The following is a 15,520-nucleotide window of genomic DNA, read 5'->3' on the forward strand; positions in this document are numbered from 1 at the left end:
TTATTTTTTTCAGTAGCCGCGCTGTACAACCACGCGGGAGCTGCAGCGGCTGCGCGGGTTTTCAGTTTTCATAAACTCTCACGTAAAGGCCGACTCGTAAGTTTTGAGCGAAAGTTCGACGTTAAATTAAACGCGACCCAGCGACGTGGTAAACAGCTGCTTCGGAAGCTGCCACCAGTGCGCTATGGAACTTTAATATTTTTTCGCCGACGGATGAATTTTTCGAAAAATATAACGACCTCGAGGAAGTTTCTATTCGCGAAGATCAATTGGAAGAAAAAGCATTTCGAGAACTGGTTTTCGACGAAAAAAATAGACGCGAATCTCGTTACAGACACACAGTCGACTACGAATTTCTGCAGATACTGCAGTTTCACGGTCGAGAGGACAGACACGCCTGTGTCTCGTAGGACATACTCGAACACTATATATACACACACACATCCCTCGTAGCTGTTTCCTGTCCTCCATTGTTGAATTTCTCTTTCCATCTTCCTTGTTCGTTGGCAATCTCGCCTTTGGCGTGAGCGAGGGAGCGAGAGAAGCATAAAAGATTTTCGGGAGCACGTAAATTTTCCGCTCGAGGAAACGAGGCGTTACAACCCAGTATTCCTTTTCTGCCTCCCACGGCAAATGCAGTGCTATTCTCACTTGAATTTCCAACTGTTTGAAGAGCTCCCAGTTGTTGTTTCGGCGAGCGAGCGCTCGGCGCGTGGCTTTTTGATAGTTAACTCTTTTGACGCGCCCCCGCGTCTGGCGCACGACGCCTGATTTTGCTCGCGGGTCACGACTTGGCCGGATAATAGCTTTTTACGCTTTGATGCACGGGCGCCCTGTAATTCCAATCGTATTGTGCCGACATTTTTCATTTTCCGCCGCGTGCCATCGGTTCGACAATATTTTCGCGCGTGCGGCGTGTCGTTACGCGCAAAGTGCAATCACACGAGCCACACGCGCTTTTCCGCAGTCATGAGCATTGCCGGCGTGGCGTCCTGCACGGCTGAGACACGTGCATTTATAACGAGAAAGCGTCGCTGTCGGGTACGCGGCTAATGGGAGCCGAATCAAAAATTGTCAAGCCAAGATCGACGTACTTGTAATTGAAAATTCTCGCCGAAGCAGCGCGCAATCGTTCCGTCGATGACAAGCAGAAAGGCAGTGGAATCGGCGACGCCCGTATAAATGCCACGAACGTGCGCGGCAAATTATCAAGATATTATTAGCGAGCGCGTGGCTTCGGTAACGATCGAGGTCTGCTGGTCGAATCGAATCAAGCCGCAGTTAAGAGGGAGCGGAGCGGCCGACGAATGGCACGGCGGCCGCAGTGATAAAACCGAGCTTCGGGCAGACGTACGCGGACGCGGTCTTGACGAAAGAGGCGCGCGCACACGTGTAATATTTGGCTGCGTTGTGTGTTGCAGTCGTGGTACGACTACAAGCTGCGTTGGGAACCAAAGGAGTACGGCGGCGTACACATGCTGCACGTGCCATCGGACCACATCTGGCGGCCCGACATTGTCCTCTACAATAAGTAAGTTGAGCGTGCGAGCGCGCGCGAGACCGCAGTCCATCCGTTTGCTCCCTCCCCGACCAACCTCCATTCCTGCGTACGACAAAACCGCCTCCCCCTCCTCCTCTCCTCAGGCCAAGCAAGTAGCCCTTTCTCGATTGCCAGTGGTATATGCGACTTGCAAGTATATATATCGCGTACGTTTCGCGATGTGTATGTATGTATATCTGTTCCACATATCTATATAATGTAGTATGGATATATCGAGGTGAGGCGAGTGTCATATATACGTAGGGGCGCAGCATGCTGCCCGCGACACGGCCACGCAACCCGCTCACGCACACACTCACGCGCGCTCTCTCCTGCAGTTGTCGACGCTTAGGCCCGTCCCAGCCAACGAACACACGTGCACACTGTGACCACCTACGATGCACACACCTACGTGCGAGCGAGCGGGCGCGTGCGGGTGTGCGCGGATGTGTGCGGGCGTGTGTATTCTGCTAGCCTATTGGTGTGTTGAGCTTTTGCTCGGATTCTGTATTTCGTGTGTCGGGGCACCGTCAGACTCCACCGCCTTCCAGCCATGCGTGTGTCTGTCTCCCTCACTCGCCATCAACGCCACACACTCACACATCTGCAGCCGACAGTGCGCTCGGCAGTCGGGGGACACTCTTTACACGCCACACAATTCACGCGCAGATGATGCGAGGCGAGGGAGCCCCGCGCGCACACCAACGAAGCGCGCGCCGAGATTCGGATAGTGATTATTTGGCATTTATTATCGCATGAATGCGCGGGGCGCTGCGCCGAACATCCGTTTGCCACTCGACTTTCCGCTTATCGTCGACGCAGTCCCGACTCTGGCGTCGATCGCCGCACTTGTTTTCATCGCGTTGGACCAGGGAGTATGCAGCACGCAACTAGCAAAAGGGGAGGGACATTCATCGAGTGCTTTGCCGCGGAGGAGTTGGTCTTGCAGCCGCGGTGCAACCAAACTGCGTCGCTCTTTTGCCACATCCCGGGCGAGCGTGCGACGGCTTCGACAAAGCAATGGGCCAAATGGCGCTGGATCGCGACGATCGCGCGCGCGTCGACGAGGACGTCGGCACGCTCCTCGAACTGGGTCGTCGCATGGGCGTTCGGCATTTTAACCGGTGGTATGCGCGTCTCGCGTATTTCTACTCGGTATGCGATGCCACCGCTGCCTGACGGCGTGGAATCTCAGATTGTTTTTTGTCCTCCTCGTTGTCGACGCTGGTGTGTGCGCGCGACACACGAGGTCCCGAGCTACCCAGCCAGAATGTCGCGCATATTAGTGCCGCCACTCAACGGAGGACAGACTTGTTTCTTCGAATATAAAAGGCTGGAGTGGCTCCAGGCGAGTTCGCTCTGCGCCAGTGAGCTAACGCATTCGCACGCATCGCGGGCAAAGAGCGAGCTTCCTTTCGTGCATACGCAACAGCCTCGCTAAGAATGCGCGGCTGTGTGCTCGCACGTACAGCCATAAATTCTACTCGAAGCTTTATACGTGCGTTCCTCGCTTGCCTTTTTGCCGGCCGCATATGCCTTTTTCGAAAGGGACAAGCCACCGGGTTACTCTGCGGATCATTTCACAAGCGGATTGCCACGGATATAACGTATATGCGCGCGCGCGTGCGTGTGTACAGAGAGAAAGAGATGAGTCAACGAATTAATTATATGCATGTGGCGTTGCCCAGCAGTTAGACTGGTGACTGACCGTAAATTACTGAACAAACGGGTCAGCCAAGCCGCGCGTACGTACGAGTTCGCTTGACTGCTCTGCCTTCTTGACGTGTATAAGCTGTTGCTGCCGCAATGTACGCGCGCGCGCGCGCGCGCGCACATGTGTACCTGCCTGCGGGCGCGTTTCTAGTATACGCTGGCGCGATCGGCCGCGCCAAATTGTGAGCTCTACCGGACTTTAATGCGAGCGCTGTTTGCCTTGGGTCTTGTTCGCGCCAAGTGACGCGCGCGATCTCTTTACTTCTGGGGCTCGACGGATATTGGCTTGAAACCTGCTCGATCGTTGGACTCGCTCCTGAATCCCCAAATCTCGGAAAAAGGCCACGTAATCTACGGGTCGCGACGGACGCAATACTGCTCTCAAAGAGCATTCTGAAAATCCGAAACTCAGCGATGCGCGGCTGGCGCCGGTGAAAGCCCAAATCTCAAAGGAGCGCGGAGACTCGAAAGGATCAACAAGCGCGCGAGTCGGGCCGCGCACGCGAATTCCGAGCGAGTAATTTGGTAAGTAGGCCCGTGCGCTGGGAATAATCGCGGATCCTCCATGGACTGATCGCCCGATCCGATGCTGACTCCCCTGCCCCCCCCCCCCTCTCTCTCTCTCTCTCTCTCTCGCGTCTAATTGGAGCAGCACGCGAGCGTACCAACACAATCGCCCGTATCGCGCTCGTTACGCGCGCGGGGTTCCGCATCGACGTGCGCGCGCGCCTGCTAATGCTGGCGCATCCGTTAACGGACGCGACCGCGTGGAATATTCTCGCGTTTCTTCATCGCTCCACCGAGTCTTGCTTCGAGAACTCTCGAGAACACTCGAAACAAAGCCTCGCGCACTTTTCCGCGTTTTCATATTTTTCTTAAGCCTTTTCCTTTACCCCTCCTCGCCGCGGTAAAGGAGAAGACGTGCAGAGCTCGCATACGAAACTCTAATTTGTCTGAAAGTAGCTGGCTCCTCGTCCGTGAACATCGCGAGATAAATGGAAAGGAAGAGACGCGGAGAGATGTATCCGAAAAAAAGGGAGTCAACAAGTTATGCAAGGCTGCGAAAAGAGATTATCTGGAGCCTTTTATTCGCGATTGCGACGAGAGAAAATGCGCGGTTGACCGCGATTGAAGTATGTACAGCACGCGAGCGAACGACGAGACCGAGCTGAGAGAGCGAAAGAGTAATTACTTGTGAAAGGGGTCAGAAGCGACATTGCTTGCTTATCATTATATTTGAAATGCGTCTTGGCGTTTACCCCGAGAGACGTCGACGAGGACGGCGACCCTGTTTTCAAGCGCCGGGTAATCCGTCAAATATTTAGACGGCTCGAGCGCGCGCGGGCGGGCGCTCTCGATCTCGCGAGCCGGCCCCTCTTTAGGCGTACCCATGCTAATTTTGCGCGCTCTCGTTTCGGCTCGAGGTCCACCCTTCGTCCCTCTGCCGCACACGCATCGAGTCTCGCGCACGGAGCTCGCCGCGAGATCCGTCATTGAGGCCTAGACCCCACCGAACGGCAATCGCCCGCCCGTCGAGCATTTCTCCGCATTCTCGCGGAAACAAGACCGAATCCAATCTTTGCTCGCTCGCTCTGTGCTAATTATTACCGTCGATGCGAGAGACAGGGGCAAGCCGGAGAGTTCGCTCGAGCTACCACGGCATTATTAATAAAACGCGCTTGATTTCGAAAGGAAACCGCACGGCAGAGAAGGCTTTATTTGCAACGTCTTTACATCAAAGACGTGCTCTTTCTCAAAGACGGCGCGGCTGGTGACCTGGAAAGCTTAAAAATATACTTCGAAAAAAGGAAAGCTTTGTTCGAGTATGCACAAGCTTGTTATCTCGCCCGTTGGAATATTGCGTTACACCTTACGACTAAAAATAAGAGGGAAAATAAAGAAAAAAAGAGGCGAGCTTCGTTATCCTCGCGCGTGGCCACGTTCAAGACGCAGTGCGAGTGGAAAGGTAGTGGCATAGTTAACCTCTCGCCGAGTGCGCGCAAAGATGCAAGAGGAAGACGAAGAAGCAACGATCGAGAGAATCTCGCGGCTGTGTCAAACGGTGCAACAGCTTAAAGCCGAATTACAACGCGAACGACTCAACGTCCAACAACAGCGGCAGCAACAGAACCACCACCACCACCACCACCAGCGACGCGGATACGCTTATTGCGGAGGTACAACGCGGCTTTGCCCTTAACGAGCCTTGTTGCCTTATCTTTTATTTGCGCGCTCGCGCGAATCCCCTTTCTTCTTCGCGCTATTTATCCAGGCCTCGACGGCAGTTTTATTTAATGCGTTCTGCTCGTTAGCGACATTACTGAACTGATGCACTCGAGGGGACTGGATTAATTTTCGAGTGTCGGAACGTGCTAATTTAGTCGGATTATTATTGTGTTGGAGAGTCGAAGCAAGCGAAATTCTGAGCGAACACCTCGAGCTCGAGTAATTTCAGTCTGTGGAAGAATCGTTATTTGTTAAACGCAAACTATCGGGATCCAGTCGGCGATCGATACTCGCGAAGAATAACGGTCAAAGTCCCCCCAGCGAATATATCTTAATAAGCGTCGGCGATTCGTCTTTCTCGTTTGTCTTAATACGTTGCCGTCGCGGCGAAATAAAATACGCGAAAAATAGAACGGAAATAAGACACTCACGGTCCCGTGAAATTTGCTTTGGCTCTTTCACGTCGCTGCGGCAAAAAGAGCGCGGCTGCGAGCCATCGAGCGTGACGTCGGATATACAGACGACCACGTCGGCAGCGGAGTCGAGTCAGCCATCACATTCCCATCGCGAAGACGATGATTTGGAGTTGGAGGCGAGCGAACTTGCCAGCTTCTACAAGCGTAAGATCAGCGAGATCGAGGACGAATGCTGCGCCGGACTCGCTCGCATACGCGACAGCTTCAACGCGTCGGCCACGCGATTGTTCGACGACGCTGCCGATCGCAACGACGACGAGGGCATCGTCAAGTCCGTGCTTCCCATCTACTTGCTTCTCTGTCGTCGAGAGGTCAAAGTTATACGAATGCGCATTTGTTCATTCGTAGATCGCAGGGCACAGCCGACGAGCGTCTCGTAAGGTCGGAAGCCTACGAGGAGCTATCAAGCGAGGCTAATCTGGCTTTCTGAGAGCGCGCGATAACGGGCTCTCGCGCGCGCGTCGATTCGTCTTTTCATCGCTCCGCGCTTGTCTTCCGCGTTCGTTAACGAAATGGTTTGCGAACGCCTCTCTCGTTCCGGCAATCACTATCTGCATTATGGCCTTAACTAATAAACACGCTAACGAAAACAGCTTCCTACAAGTCAAATATCGATCGCGAGCGTATGACGCCACAAAGGCACGCTATCGGAGCAAACAATGACGCGTCGCCGCAAAGTGAATCGTCACCGCTGGAAAGCAAACGAAAGCGCCGGGCAATGCTGCAAGAATGGAAAGGATATAGCAACTTCGATTGTCTGTCGATGGCAAATCCACGTTGTACGGAAAAAGAAAACGCGCGCGTACAAATACACGTGATCCATAATCCGAACGGCGCTTTCACTCGCAGCCACACTGAGCACGAGGGACGGAGAAGATTAGACGCGATGGCCATTTTCTTTTTTACGTGTGGACTGCGGCTATCGAATCTCATCATTTCTTTCCTTATTTTCTCAAAAAAGCTGAGCATATACGTCAATTGCTTTCTTTCTCTCGCTCTCTTTCTCTCTATCTCAAAGATTGTGCCAAAAGTCAATAAGTACACGTTGGTTGAGGATTGACTTTAGCTCTCTTAGAAGCCCCGCTTGGAAAAGGCTTTAATCGCGCGGGCTTTTAACTGGCCAAACTCGCTTTACAACTCGATTTACGCGACGAACGAAAAAAAAGACATCGGCATCGAAAGTTTTCGCCCTACTACCTTGTTTTTTCAATGCTCGGTTCACGCTATTCGTTGGGTACTTCTAATCTAGATGGATTTGGTTTTTGAAGCCGAAAAGTAGTTGGTAATTATCATGAAAGCGAGGTATTAACACCGGCACTTTACTTTGTTTCCTCATTCTCTCTCTCTCTCTCTGTCTCTCTCGCTCGCTTGAAGCCAGCCATATGCAATACTCTCTTAATACGCAAATATTTCCAGAGGTAACTTTGCAAGGTGTAAAACTCGGTGAAAAGTATGCGAGATTATTTGTTTTAAGACGTCGTAAAGGATGTAAAACTATACAAATGAGTTCTTAGCGATTAAAAGTACAAGCTCTAGCGTGGCGTGAAAGCCAGTTTCTCGCGAAGAATTTTTTTTTAATGAAGCCTCGAGTGGATATTTCGCGCAGAATTCGCCGCGTGGCAGAAAATAAAGGAGAGAAAAGAAGCCTCCATTGCGTGTGCATACTAAACTAATCGATTGACGAGGCATGGGCTTGAAAGTGACATTGCGGTCCACACGCTTGCACAGCCGGGTGAGATCAGTTGGCGAGATAGAGTATCCCTCTGGGATACGATATCTTGCAGCTCGCAGATTATAAGCTCGTAATCGACGTCGATTTGATTTCGCACGACTGTATTTTCAAGAGTCGCTGTTTTTCTCCTTTTACTGATAAATATTTACGGGTTAGAGAGAGAGAGAGAGAGAGCGAGAGAGGGAGGGAGGGAGAGGGAGGTGGAATTTCTCGCAAGACTGCCTCGAGTTGCTGATATCGGCTGCGGAAGTGTCGCTTTTAATAAAGCCGGGGGACTGAGGAAAAAGTCAATTTCCTTTTGATTTGAGAGCTGCCTTTCGCCTTCCCCTTGCGCGGAAAGGCTTCGAGTTATCGGATTTCGCCGAGCTTGACGCGTCCCCGAGTCTTTCGATACCTCGCACGCGAGCAGCAGTCGCGCGAATCAATCGATCAATTGATTTTTCACCTCCGCCGGCGCGTTCGCGTTAATTTTTCAATTTTGCCCCGCGAGCACGCTGCTAAGGGCCTCTGCGTGACGATCTCTCTCGTTCGAGCGGAGAGCAAGCCTCATCTGATTAAAATGTTCAGCTCCGTGCGCGGATTGCAAATTGCAACTGTTTCCGAAACAATTATAGCGCAGCAGAGCAATTTTAACGGAGCAGCCGATAAAGCATTAACTGTATCGCGAACGATTTCACGAGTTTTTGCCTCTCCGTCGGAGTTCTTATATTGCTGATTATTCCCATCCATTAAGAATCTGACAATCAATCTTATTTTTCTAAGCATCGCATTAAAGCTCTCCGTAGTCTTTGCCCCCATCAAACAGAAAGCATCACGAAGAGAAACATTTTGCCCTCGAAAAATAACAGCCGCATCTCCGCCTCTCCAAAACCAAGTGCCTAATGTAATTCCATGCCTCGGAAGGAGAAAAAGCGGCCAACTCTCGCGACCAAAAAAAGTAAAGTAAAAAACGAAAGTACGCTCGTTCGAGCAAAAAATAAAGCCTCGCAACGTGACCGGATGATAAAAGTAACGCACAAATCAAATTTGAACAAAGGCTCATTAAATGGCCGTGCCAAGCGACTAATGAATTTCCAGATTGTATCCAGAAACACTGTTCCAAATTTCGAACAACTTCCTCACCTTGCAGACAGAGCTGTTGCTCCGAAGCCAACATTGCAGCTTCGCGAGCGACGAATCTTTAATTCTCTTTTAATGTGAGTGCCGTTTCATTTGTCACTATCGCATAACGTGGACGGCTTTTTAGACATCTAAACGTAGAAAATTGGCTCCACTCGGACGAGATAAATATCCAAGAGAGTCACAGAGAGAAGTGACAGACGACGTACAGCTTGCGTAGATAGCCACGGAATCCGTTAAATAAATTGCCAGTCGACGTCTTCTTTTGGGCGAAATGATTTATGACCTTCGTTTTCTTCGACCCCCGAAAGACGAGCGAAACTTATCAAATATCGTTATCGACTAGTCTGACGCGAGCGAATTACTTTTTCGAACAAGCTGGATAGCTTGTTCGAGAAAGTAATTCGCTCGCGTCAGGGATGATTCGCTTTGCCAACGTTTCAATTAACATTTCAATACAAAGCAGTCGCCGCCACGAGTCGGCAAGCAGAATCGAAAAAGCCAACGTTCGTTAGCGGCGCCAAGCCAATCGCTTTTCAATTTGACGCCGGAGCGCTAAAAGAAAAAAAGGGAAAAAACGAGCGATCCAGCCACTTGCCATCGACGAACGTGAATTAAGCGCGAATTATCCTGCGCAAGCTGCATGGGAATTGGACGTGGGTGCGACGCTGGCGAGCGGCAGAGTGCATTTGCGAGCGTGTCGTGCTGATGGCAACTTATAACTCGGCGGAACTTTTCGTATACGCGTCCTTATTCATGGTTCGACTCGGCATTTCGATCTCATGCCCAAACATATCGTTTTTGATGCAAATCCGTTATCGAGATATTAATTGCAGAAAAGAATTATACATTGATAATCAAAAGGCATTAAATTTGTAGTATAATTCGTTACATTAATTTCTTCAATGAGGGCTATTTAATCTTTCAGCGTTCGAATTCAATTAATTATGTAATGAATTTCCTATTATTCGCGATCAACTCATCAATGAAAGATTTTAATTGCGTTTGAAAAAAAAAAGAAACACAGTGCGTTGTTAATCGCGCATCCATTGACCGTGCCGGAGTCGTTAAAATCTACCGATATTGCGAAACGGTACGTAGTACATTGATACGTATAAGTGAAATGAAACAATAATTGACAAGCCAACAGCTTGGTCCTCGTATTTATAATCAACACGAAATTGGCAGGTAGTTTATAGCGAACGTAAGCATTTGGAAAAATTGTTCCTCACTCATACGCTTTAATGCGAATCGAATAACCCTAGACTCGAGGGGCGAACGACACGCGGCAACAATGCCATTATGTAAGGGCATCGAGTAGACGAGAAAATAAACGAGTATAATACAGTGTGGAGTGGCTTGGGCAAGCTTGCATTGCCTGTAGAAGCCGGGGCGAGCCGCCACAGACGCACGCATATACGTTGTCCGCGAGTACGTGTAGCTTTTGTCGGCTCGACGACGACGACGACGACGACGACGACGACGACAACGACAACGGTAGCGATCTTGTCGGGCTTCAATCGCCGCCTGCCGGCCTCTCTATCTCGAAGACGTGACACTTTAGCTTTCTTCGAGGCTCGTCCCGCGCTGGAAAACGGCGATGAAAACAAGTACGGCGATCGGCGGAGAGTGTCTACTATATGTCTGGTGAGACCGATGAGTCGTGGATACCGGCAGAAATCGCAGCACTTTGTCGCGCTCGTATCCGTCCGCGAGAAGTTTTGCCGCGCGCTCGCGAGCCGCGAGAAGGACAAGTAAACGACGGCGCGTCGAGAGGGAGAGAAGGGCTAAGGTTGTCGCGCGAGTGCGAACGCCGGCGCAGCGCCCTAGACCGACTAATGTGCTCGCTCGCAGCGCGGACGGAAACTTCGAGGTGACTCTAGCCACGAAGGCCACCATCTACCATCAGGGCTTGGTCGAGTGGAAGCCACCAGCGATATACAAGTCCTCCTGCGAAATCGACGTCGAGTACTTCCCGTTCGACGAGCAGACCTGTGTACTCAAGTTCGGTTCATGGACCTACGACGGCTTCAAGGTAACATCACGCGCACTTGCATGCCCCCCTAATACCGACAACTCGTCATGTATAAATAGTGCTCACTCTTGTGTATCTATTCCTCGTCATTCTATATCTTTGATCAGTGTCTCTCTCTCTCTCTCTGTGCCTGACTTGTGTAAATACGTTCAAACAACCTCTCTTTTTTTTTTTTTTTTTTTTTTCATTTTCTTCTACTTACTACTGGGCTGAATTTGTGTGTGTACCATAGCAAGTATTGACGACGACCAACCTGTTTTGCGTGACGAACTTGTGTGTTGTTTTGTCGTGAAGACACCTACGAGTAGTCCCAGCAACCTTCGATTCCTTCCTCTCAGCCCGCAAACAAGTGCTCCTCGAATGAACCCTATGTGCGTCCGCGAGTGTGTATTGTTGCGCATTATTTTTTTTTACTATCACCGTACAGTCCAGTGCGTACTTTTTATTCTTCTTATCCTGTCTTTACTTTCCAGCTGCGCGTACTACTACTACTACTACTACCACAACTACTACACACTACTACTACTTGGTGCAATATGTATATCATAGATTTGAAAAGAAATTTTGTATAAAAACGCGAAGCACGCGCAAAACAATGCACACTTTATTTATGACAAGAAAAAAAAAGAAAAAGAAAAGCTACCACCGCTATTTTCTCACTTTTTTTTCTCGTTTCTCTCTCACGGCTCGCGCTCGGCAGGCGACGCATTCCACTCTTGACACGCACACGCGGTGCCTTTGAAATGCGCATTTTTTTCAAATTCAACACCATCCCTGAACAAGTCGACGCGTCGCCTCCGTCACGCCTTCTTTCTTGCAAAGTGTATTAGATCTTTTTTCAGTGAAAGGCGGCCAGTTGGCCCTGCATTCCCATTTTTTACAGCCCTTACAACCCTTCTCTCTCTTTCCGACTGCAAAAGAAAGTCGCTACGCTGAATCCCAAGTCCTCGACTTTATTAGCTGTTAATCTAGACAATGTGTTACTGCCATGTTCCTTATACACTTTTTTTCACTAGACGTGTCTCTTGCATATTTGAATACATGCTATCTTGTATATTGTCGAGACCTAATGCACACAACACGATCCTTCACTCTATGCTACTTTGATTCGTTTTTTTTTTCTTACTTTACAGCATTTTTTTCTTTTTTGAGAAAAAGCAGCAACGCTGCTTTCGGGAAAAAATTATGTTAATCACGACTATACATTGACATAGGGGTATCTAATTTTTATAAACTCTTAAACTCTTGCAGGACATTGAAAACTTGACGTCATGTAAATACTACGAAGCCTGCATATTTCCAATACTTTTGCTCTTTTTCACTTATGGTCTGTAGTTTAAGTTTTTTTTTCACGAATTCCTAAGTACTGTATACCTATCCTTTTTTTTATCTTACGTAACGAGCTTTCTCCAATCTCTGGGATCGTTTTAAGCCACACGTAATTCTTTTCAAATCATTCGTCTCTCGTATATCTGTCCTTATATTTTCTTTCATTGTATGTCTTTCAAACTTACATCGCAGAAAGATATTAAAAGCTTTTAATGGGCTTGATAAGTTTAGGATCGTATACGATAGGTACCCCGCTAAAAAATTTGAAATTTTGAGTAACAAAAGAGAAAAGTCGCAAAGGGCGTCCGAGACGTTAGGTCAGGGAAGGGGATGTGACAAATAAAATGTAATCGAAAGAAAAGAAAGAAAAAAAAAGCCAAAAACTAGGCCGAGGAGACGCGCCGAGTAAAGTGAGAGAAAAAGAGAAAGAGAAAGGGAGAGAAAGAGAGATCGAGGTATCACCCTGGGCCTGTTTTTTCTGTTACGGTGTTCGCAGCGCCGACGGCAACTACGAGGTGACGCTGATGACCAAGGCCACCGTCTACTATTCGGGATTGGTCGTCTGGCAGCCGCCTGCAGTTTATAAGTCCTCCTGCTCCATCGACGTTGAGTTCTTTCCCTACGACGTACAGACCTGCGTTTTGAAGTTAGGCTCCTGGACCTATGACGGCTTCAAGGTGTCGATCAAATCACAGCCCGAGAGAGATGTTTTTTCAGTTGTCTTTGTTTCAATTCCAGTTCCAGTTTGTTATTGTTATTGTTTCTGTTGTGGATTGCAAAGCAAAGATATACATATGACTTTACTGAGACATTGTTATCTTGTTTCATATATATATATATATATATATATATATATATATATATATATATATATATCTATACATCTCGCTTCCTTTGTCTTTAAGTTACGTTAAAAATTTGAACATCTCTTTTGTTCCTTAATTCTCGTTCTTCTCGAGGCTACGTACCTGTGGTTTTGCAACAGCAATATTACATAGGCGTCTGTTTATCGTTGTGTATACTATATTTTTATATCAAATCTGTTATCATTTGTTGTGTTGTGTTTTGTCCTCGATATCGAGTATATATATATATATATTTTTTTTTTTTATCTGCCTATCCTAGACTATAAGGCGACATCTTCTTTGAAACGAAGATTATCTTTACTAGATATATATTATATTTTTCTATCTATTTACACTTTTTAATGTTTAACTAAAAATCTACATATTAATATGACTGTCAAACTCCTATTCTAAAAGAAATAGTCATTTATGTGTTAGTGGCGTTAATTTTTTCCATCAATTTTGATATAAATTGTATCAACTGATACGAAACTAATCATAAATTTTCCAATGTTAAACACTTCTTCTCATCTGGCATAATTAATGCATGCTTTATAATCAGCGTAATTGTTCCCAATATCGAGCAATCGGTTGTGACTCACAGGTAAATAGTCTTCGATCCTGTATCGATAATCGAACTAAGGAAACAATGTCTCGAGTATTGAATTAAAAATATATAATCGTACTTCCATTATCTCTCTCGCTGGTTTTGATATTAATATAGCAATTGATTTCGCTCGTTCGTTCGTTCGTTCGTTCGTGAGATGCGCTGTTGAACGTCTTATTATATTACATGCATACATGTATTTATATATCTATTATATATTCGTGTATTTTTGTTTAACTATTTTGTGATGACAATGTTTTTTCAAATATGCTGACGTTCATCGTTCGCGTATCGTTCTTTGTTTTTTCAACAATTTTCTTGTTTTTTCTTTGTTTTTTTTTTCTTTGCGACGAAGAATTGTTTTGATCGACTTTTTAAATAAACTGACTCAGCATTGAGTTGCAACAAAAAAGAATAAATCGAAAGCAGTCGAGGGAATGATATATTGTCCTAGTCCCTCGCGTCAATTAACGATTTCACGAACGCGCTCGAGACCTCCTCTCAATTAACTCGACATTTGGTGCATCGTGAAATATATACTTTTTTCGATGATACTGTAACACATGATAAATATGAGTCAGTATTTCTCGATTGACGAACCTGTTTTGTTTTGTTTTTTTTCTCGCCACTTTCTTTCCTTATAGACCCAGCAGTTTTTAAGATTATGCATATGTCACGTTATTTAGTTCGGATCTTTTGTTTTAAAGAAAGCAACTTTTACATTTTTATTATTCGAGTTGTTTTTGGAACGAGAACGTAGAGTATTATTGATATATTTTATTGCATCTGAGAACTAAAGAAAGTTCTCGTTTTATTCTTACCATTGTATTGTAGTTTATATATTTTTTACATGTAGCAACATGATTTCAATCATTAATATAATGATATTTGAAAAAACGGTATTACGACAGACAGCATAAATAGTATATTAATTCCGGAATAAATATTAAATAATTGCTTAAAATAACTTGAGAAAGATTCATTGAAAAAAATAAAATATAATATGATGCTGCTTAACGCTTGACGATTATATATTACATAGTCTTACACCTGCAGCTGCTTGAAAAAATTGTATGTGTGTATGTACATACATAGTATAGACGATTTGCCTTGATCATGCAAATATGATTTGTTTCATAGTAATATAAGATCGTTAAAGAAAATCATGTTCGTTTTATTAAAAATATATATATGATGAGGCATGCTAATAAAATAATTTCATTGATATTTTCTCTTGGTGTCTATAGACTAGCATCGATGAGAAAATTGAGTTTATGTAATTATTAGTGGTTCTTATTTTAAGTAAATAAACATGATCAACTAAAACAATCAACTAAAATATAAAAGAGATTGTATACTCGATATTTATCACCTTTGACATTTTCAGTTTTACAATTTGACAATTGCAAAAAGCTTCCAACGTTGCTCGAACGTAATGTGGTTTCGATAGTACCTATACAAACTGTTTTTCAACAACAATAGTACTATAATCATAAATCGAACTTACATTTCTTGAGTATACAATATCATTAAAACAAAGTAAAGCATACAATAAACTAAAATATACTAAAAATGAATAACTAAAAAGAATTTCTATAAAATGCAAAAGTTTTGTTGCTGAGAGTTTTTTGAATTTTTCCATGCACGCAGAAAACAACAGACACCATCGCTCACTGAAACCGAAATTAAGTTGAGTTTTCCATGGTAGATCAACGATCACCTATTCACATGTCACACTGAAAAAAAAACTCTTTTATTTGGTTGTCACTGTTTTTCTTAAATAGGCCAGGCGTTTTTGAAATATGAATGAATGAATGACGTAGGTACCCCCATGGAGTATGTAGAATAAAAAAAAAAAAAAACTCGCTAGTACAAAAGGCAACTGCGACGGTTGGGGT

The 15,520-nt window shown here is 46.1% G+C and overlaps 1 protein-coding gene across 2 annotated transcripts in view; it reads left to right on the top strand.

Moving 5' to 3' along the window:
- The window catches only part of LOC131664350 (acetylcholine receptor subunit alpha-like), a 67,703-nt gene that overhangs the window by 26,251 nt on the left and 25,932 nt on the right, over positions 1-15,520 (top strand). The window contains exons 4-5 of one of the 2 annotated variants that reach the window (XM_058935368.1): positions 1,422-1,531; positions 10,661-10,841. In XM_058935368.1, coding sequence (XP_058791351.1) covers positions 1,422-1,531; positions 10,661-10,841 — 291 coding nt within the window. Of the gene's footprint in view, positions 1-1,421; positions 1,532-10,660; positions 10,842-12,666; positions 12,848-15,520 lie in introns of both variants that reach the window. The other variant, XM_058935369.1, reaches the window with a different exon arrangement.

This window comes from Phymastichus coffea, unplaced genomic scaffold (assembly GCF_024137745.1).
Source record: "Phymastichus coffea isolate CEN01 unplaced genomic scaffold, Cenicafe_Pcof_1.1 PCOF00043, whole genome shotgun sequence".
Lineage (NCBI taxonomy): Eukaryota > Metazoa > Arthropoda > Insecta > Hymenoptera > Eulophidae > Phymastichus > Phymastichus coffea.